This window comes from Octopus bimaculoides, chromosome 7, assembly GCF_001194135.2.
Source record: "Octopus bimaculoides isolate UCB-OBI-ISO-001 chromosome 7, ASM119413v2, whole genome shotgun sequence".
Lineage (NCBI taxonomy): Eukaryota > Metazoa > Mollusca > Cephalopoda > Octopoda > Octopodidae > Octopus > Octopus bimaculoides.
In genome coordinates, this window is record NC_068987.1 from 23778835 (window position 1) to 23786661 (window position 7827).

General features: G+C 36.5%; 1 protein-coding gene across 2 annotated transcripts in view; it reads left to right on the plus strand.

Moving 5' to 3' along the window:
* Positions 1-1770, plus strand: part of LOC106880915 (minor histocompatibility antigen H13) — a 19376-nt gene extending 17606 nt beyond the window's left edge. For both annotated transcript variants that reach the window (XM_014931082.2, XM_014931081.2), the window contains exon 11: positions 938-1770. In XM_014931082.2, coding sequence (XP_014786568.1) covers positions 938-1028 — 91 coding nt within the window. In that variant the 3' untranslated portion in view covers positions 1029-1770. The remainder of the gene's footprint in view (positions 1-937) is intronic.
* The last annotated feature ends 6057 nt before the right edge of the window (positions 1771-7827 follow it).

A 7827-nucleotide genomic window follows, 5' to 3' on the forward strand; every position in this document is an offset into this window, starting at 1 on the left:
CCCCCACACAGCTTTGTCACATTTGAGTACCTTAATCACCCTAGTGACTTCAAATTCTCTGAGATTAGCTTTCACCCTTAGATGAACCTCATATTCAACTCTTCCAAAAGAGACCTATCAATGGTTCATGTCATGTCACGTCACTAATGTGCAGATGTGTGCTCAGAGCATTGTGTTTCTTGTATAAATAGTTTGTATTATTTTAAAACATAACCATATATAGTGGCTTGGTTGATTGTGATATTTAGTCTGAGACTGATCCACAAACAAGTAATTTTGTCTGTTTCCTTTATATTCTCAGTTCAAATTACACCAAGGCAGCATTTGGCAGGTGAGGAAAAAAAAAGCTAAGAATGGTTATTGGGGCCAATATAACTAGCTGTCCCCACACCAAAATTTGGTGCTCCTTATGTATATGTTAGAAATTATCAATTTAGGGTCTAGGCAGCTCTGGCTGCTCTTAAAGAAATTTTAACAATTTCTTTAACCATTTATTATATTTCTTTCGAAATATAATGCTTTCTTTTCAATTAATTTTGAAAATAATAATGTAGTAAAGCAACTTCATTATTTAGTTGGTGTTTGGAATATAAATTGACATGAAATTTTGATGGAAGAATTTTAGATCAATTTAAAATGGGAATTTTTTATCATAGAACCAAGGGCAGCCTCAAGTGAGTTGGTTTCAGAAAAGTTAATCCCTTCTGATGGTGATTTCAATTATAAAGAGAGAAAAGTTTTTAGTTATATAGACTTAAGGCTCGTAATATGTAAAAAAATTGAAACTGTTGTTTCTTGTACAGGTGTCAAAATGGTTAACTTTGTACTACTGTAAAGTGTAGTGGCCACCAAATTAGATCCTACTCCATTGTATTGCTGTATATTTTGCAGTAATTGTAGTAGTAGTAGTGATATAAAGCATTTTGTTTTGTTGCAGTTATGAAGACCACAGTGACAAACCAGCAGTGGACAGCACAACAGCCAGTGGAAGTGGTGGAACTTCAACAGGAGACAAGAAGGCTCAGTAAACCGGACTACCATGACTTTTATCATCATCATCATCATCATCATCACCACCAATGTCATTGTAATCACCTCCCTTATCTCCTACCTATTTCCCCTGAATACAGCGGTACTCAACTTCTATTGCCCCTCATTTACAGTTAATAAGCTGGTTCAGATACTACTACTACTACTACAACAACTGAATGGTTAACATAACTGTTTACAACTCAGTACATACTCTCCATGTCTGTCTCTAGCTGTTGAACCAACCAGTGTAGACATCTTCCATTCCACCAGTTCCTCACTTTTTGACTGTTTGGTCACTAAACTCATTTTCAAGTTGTCTGTTATTATTCTTCGGTGATTGACCATTCAGTAAAAATGATTTGCTGTCTTTCACTTCTCCTCTCCATTTCGGCTGACTCCTTCCCCACTCTTCTGTACAGACATTCTCTAGCTTGTGATTACTCAGCGTAAAATTTACACTGTCATAATGTAGCTGCTGAGCTGTAAACCTGCTGAGTACTCAATCCTCATCAATACTAACCCATCATGTTAGCTTGCTTCAGCCTCTCAATTCTTCTTGTTTTGATGTTTTTATTTATCCAGAAGATTATGTGCTTGTCTCTACTCAATACTGCTGCAGCTGGGACTGTGATTGGTGACACTAGTGCAGCAGCTGGTGGTGATTCAAATATCAAGCAGACTTCTGCCAATAAATTCTTGGGTCTAAAATCTTATTCTCCCAAGCTTTTCTCTGTAAAATTTGTTGTTTGTTTCTTTTTTCTTTTTTTTTAAATACTTTTGTTTTCATAAATTTTTTATAGACTATTTAGCTGTTTATATGTTGCAAAATATACCATATCTGCTCAATCAATGGCGAACATGACTTTGCAACAGTGGTACACTCTAAACCTCACAGCTGTTGTGGACCTCAACATCTGGCAACGGTGACAAATTTCACAAGAGTCTTGGACTTCATTCACATCTGGTAACTGATGGTCTTAACATCTGACAGCAGTGGCAGACATCACAGATCAGTTACACTTTTGTGACAAACTTCATCCCAGTTGAAAACTGTCAATCCTTTTGCTAAAAGTTAGTGTGGTTTGAAAATTTTGTTGAGTCAACTAGTTCTCTACACTTCAAGTACTTCCTTTGCTAGATTTACTAAGGTGTGTGTGTGCACATATATATATATATATATCATTGTTTTAATGTCCACTCTTCCATGCTTGTCTGGGTTGGAAGCCCATCTTGTTGCCAACTATTATAATATCAAGACAAGGATATACACACACAACTGGCTTCCTTTAGTTTCTACATACCAAATCCACTCACAAGGTTTTGGTTGGCATGTGGCTATAGTAGAAGACAAGGTTTCACATAGTGGGACTGAACACAAAACCAGGTGGATGGGAAATAAACTTTTAAACCACATAGCTATAATTGTGTGTGTTTGTGTCTATTTGTCTTGATTCTACATACCAAAAGAGGTATTTTCTAGTGAAAATTTCAATTCTGGAATTTAAATAGCTGTTGTGGTTCCTTAACTTCAGCAGGATGTTATAATCAAGAGTTATCAGCCAAGCATACTGATAAAACAAATAGTACAAAATTAGCAAACCACATCCAGAAACTGATGGACAATAACATTGTTTACAGCAACAAATTGGAGGCATTTGAGAGATCAAAGCTGTAGAAGAATGGAATAAAGAAATGCAGCCTCTGTTTAGCTGAGAGAATACATACCGTGCTAAAGACAAAGAACCACAACAGAAGGTTCTCTGCTGCCAACCTTCACCTGTTTCCAATCTTCCAACCTGGTGAGCAACACAGCTCGCAACAAATTTGTGGGGAACTGGAAACAAAACAACACTGACTGAACCTTTTGTTTGCAGCATGTTAAGAATCCTCGATATGCTTTCATGTTGGACGGACTGCAAACAATGCTGTCTGTACAAGCTATGATGCATTTGTTTACAGCCACCAAACACATGAAGACAATCGGAAATACGAACCCTTGTACTCAAACTGACATTCTTTTATACATATGCATGGATATAAAACCCAGGCCCTTCTGTTTGTGAGTCAAACATGCTAATTAATCATTAGGGCATGGGCCTTGTATATGTGTGTTTTTATCGCTGCTTGACAATCTGTTGGTTTGCTTACATTACTATAATCTAATCGTTTGACGAGAAGAGGCCAATATATATATATATCAAGCTTAAAAAGAGTACAAGCTTCGATTGATCCATTCAAGGAGTGGTAACTGCATTGACCATGTCAAAGACGATAGTAAGATCAACAAATAGAGTACTTGAAGTTAAAAATACACTTACGAAGTTGCCTAGAAGAGAAAATCATGTCCATTATGCTTTCATATCCAACTTGCAAGTAAGCAGAAGGTTAGTTCGTTTGCTCAGAGTCGCGTCCCTTAGTTTAGTAAATTAACAGATGTGCTGAATATCAGTTTAATTCAGAAATGGTATCCAATAAAGATTTCACATACACGAGATTTGGTGTGCCAAAGAAAATAAATTCTATCTTACATGATGGAGAGTGCTTTGAACTTGTAGGGGATCTTTTCCTTTTCATGAACAGCTCGATTAATTTCCTTTAACTAAATACTTTGGATACTGGTAGAATGTGTCATATAGAACGTCTTTTACTCTTAGCGTTGTTGAGAAAAGTTTCTATTTACAAAGTTATATTTTGGTAATTTCAACCAATCAATGATGTGTATTCAGCTGAATAAAATTACTGCTGTTGTTTGTCAACAACTATCGGCGGTGTACATTTCATTTGTCACTGTTATTTATGACATCGTTCGTGTGTTTGTACTGGTTTTAGCTTTAGGGTTAGAGTTATTGAAAAATGAAGAAATTGGAGGGGTGGAGCAAAAAATTTCAAAATTCCAATTTTTGACAATTTTCTGGAATTTCCATATCCAAAAAGCTGTGTTTTTGGCAAAAAAAAATTTTAAAAAAACTAATTGCAAGAAAATGGGGTGGGGGTGGGGGACAGGAGGAAGTCTTTCTGAAAATAGTTGCTGAAAAACGGGGAAAAAAAACCTAAAAGCAGAAGAAATGCACAAACGATTATTGTGGTGTCATGAAGTAAACATGCTTCAGATACACTCATTTATTCATACGAATGTAACTGAGATGAAATATGTCATAAATAACAAACGAAATATACACCGCCGGAAGTTGTTGTTGACAAACAATAGCAGTAATTTTATTCGGCTGACGACACGTCATTGATTGGTTGAAATTACTGAAAAACAACAACTTTAACATGATATAACTTTGAAAATAGAAACTTTTCTCAACAATGCTAAGAGTAAAAGATATTCTATATGACACATTCTACCAGTATCCAAAGTTTCAAAGTGTTTAGTTAAAGAAAATTAAATAATCGAGCTGCCCATGAAAAGGAAAAGATCCACTCATATATATATATGTATATAGCTTCACACACTGTTCTTTTTGTCTTCCTATTTCAAGGTTATTTCCCTTATTTTTCTCTCATTGAGACTGGAGATCATTAATGTTCTATGAAAAGAATAGGATGGAAATACAAATTAATCTGTATTGCATGCATCTACATCGTATAAGTGTGTGTTTATATATTATTTATGATGATTCAAATCCCACTGAGATCAACTTGGCATTTCATCCTTTCAAGATTGGGGTAATCTATTATCCTCATCTAAATTTCCTGGCCTTGTGCCAAAATTTGAAACCATTATTATAATTGATACTACATTATAGTTTCATAACAGCTTGTACCATACTTTCGATATGAGACTCAAATCTGGCTACCATAAAAATCCTATATTTTCATAATTAAATATTATTAGGAATTGTATAAAAAAGTTTTTAATATTTTGTGTATTGTAGAAGTATAACCAATTTATTGCACATAATTTTTAAAGCCAAGATTTTATACGGAGCCCCAAGGGCCATGTGAAACCCAGTTGAGAACCACTGTTACAGAAAATCAGTAGAAAATATCTATCCACAGCACTGCTTAAGCATGCCTGCTATATAATTTGAGCTTGGCAGATGCTAGCATGATGGTAGATAATTTCTACTAGCTTTCAGTAAGGAAGCTATGGCTTCCAAAGTCATTTGAAGATTATCCCATTTGGTATTCATTCCCAGCAACAGCAAAGGAATTTGACATGCATTCATCAGTCCACAAAGGATGATCTGAAACGATGGTTTTCATTGCTTATTGTCTAAAGTGAGAATTTCCTTCACAACGAAGCATAATAAAAACGGCCTTTTTACTGGTCAAATATGCCCCAGACATATTTGAACTGATACAAAATTTGTTTATTCAACACTATTTCACGTGCCTATTATATATCTCATTCTCTCTCATTATATATATCATCATCGTTTAACATCTGCTTTCCATGCTAGCATGGGTTGGACGATTTGACTGAGGACTGGCAAGCCAGAAGGCTGCACCAGGCTCCAATCTGATCTGGCAGAGTTTCTACAGCTGGATGCCCTTCCTAACACCAACCACTCTGAGTGTAGTGGGTGCTTTTACATGCCACTGGCACGAGGGCCAGTTACACAGTACTGGCAATGGCCACGCTCAAAATGGTGTTTTTTACGTGCCACCTGCATGGGAACCAGTCCAGCGGCACTGGCAACGACTTCACTCGAATGATTTTCTAACGTGCTACCAGCACAAGTACCAGAAGGCGACGCTGGTAACAATCACGTTCAAATGGTATTATTTATGGGCCACTAGCACTGAAGCCAGACAGCTGCTCTGGCAATGAACACGCTGGGACAGTGCTGTTAGTGCTCCACTGGCGCAGGTGCCAGTCATCGAATATGGTTCAATTACGATTTCAATTTCATGGGTGCCAGTCGTCGGATATGGTTTGATTTCGATTTCAGATTTCAAATTCACTTGCCTCAATAGGTCTTCGCAAGCAGAGTTATATATATATATACACACACACATACACACATCAACATGTATATATCTGTGTTTTCCACTTACCATCACTTGACAACCAATGTTGGCTTGTTTATGTCCCTATAACTTAGGAGTTCAACAATAGAGATCAATAGAACAAGTACCAGGGTTAAAAATAAGTATTGAGAACAATTTGTTAAACTAAACTCTTCAAGGAAGTACCTAGGCATGGCCATAGTTCAATGACTGAAACAAGTAAAGCTATTTACATGTGTGTTTGTGTGTAATTATGTTCATCTATGTGTATATATATATGCATATATACACACACACACATATGTATATGCTTTGAGTAAATGCTCAGGGTATTAAAAGAAATTGCTAATGAAACACCTAATCATTGACACTGCATTTGACAAGAACAAATATATATATATAATAACAACAGTATATAACAAGAGCCTAGTTCTGATGAATTCCTTGTGTGCTGAATTTAGTAAATGGAAGCTACGAAAGTCATTTAAAAAACAATTCTTGTAAAACTTGTTTCCTTTTCTACAGAAGTTTGCTGAGATGGAAATTGAATTATGGTTAGAGGTCACTAATACTATTTATTTAATGCCCATTTTTCTATGCTATCATAGGTTGGGCAGGACTATTCAATGTAGAATTTTATGGCTGGACATCCTTCCAACTCTTGCCGCCTTTTCAAATAAGTGGGGGTGGTTTTTTGTCCATTTTTTTTTGTTTTTAATTTTAGAAATCTTTGGCAGTGCAGCACAACTGACAGTATTGTTAACATGGAATATAAACATCATCTCATTTCACTCACATTGTGACAAGCAAAGCCATGGAATGTAAACATCTGTGAACATATGCACACATCAAATGCATTCACACTCTGCTCTTCCACCAACCTCTTCAGTACCCACTAGTGTCTCCTGGCCCCTCCTCATCTGCCAACTTTTCTCTCCTCCACAGCCTCTCAGCCTTCCCAGCACCCTTTCTCATCTTTCTTCCCTCTGACCTAACTCCACATTTCTTTCTTTTAATGATTCTCAGTATTCCTCTCCAACCGAGTCCATTGCACCTTTTCATCACACTTTCTGTTCATACTTCCTCCTTATAATGTTAGATAGCCCAAGACCTCAAACCCACATATCAGTACTCATCTGTCCCTCTCTTTTTCTCAATAACTTGTTACTAATCCTTTCCCTCTCTCCTAGTCTCTGCCATACCTCCCCATCCTCTTCTCTTACTTATCACTGCTCATCACTCAAAGTCAGATCAGTCCTTCCTATTCCTCTGTTCCATTTCAGTTATGGGAGCCACTTTCATGTAAGTTACATCACAATTGTCACTGGTGCCAGTGCCATGAAAAAAGTACCCAGTACAATGTGTAAAGTAGTCGACATTAGAAAGTGTATCTAGCTATTAGAAACCACACCAGACTAGATACTGGAGCATTACATAGTCCTCCATTTGCCTCATTCATGCAAGTGCGGAAGGCAGATGTTAAATTATGATAATGTGGATGTGTGTATACATATGAGGTGTCTGTGAATGTTTGCAATATATGCTGAGCTATGGCTACAAACATTGACATCAGCATTTGTGACATCTGCTGACAGTGTTTCTATCAACATATTGTCCACAAACTCTGCCTTTTCATATTCTGCTGACATACAAAAAATTGTAAAAATTGTGAAAAAAAGTGCCTTACTTGATAAAGGGTTGGCAATATGATGGCTGTAAAAAAATCCAGTTCAACAAATTCCGTCTAAATCCATGCAAACATAGAAAAGTTGACTCTAAAATGGTGAAGGTATATAGAGGAAGAAAGCATAGAAAAGTTTATTGAAAAAATGACAA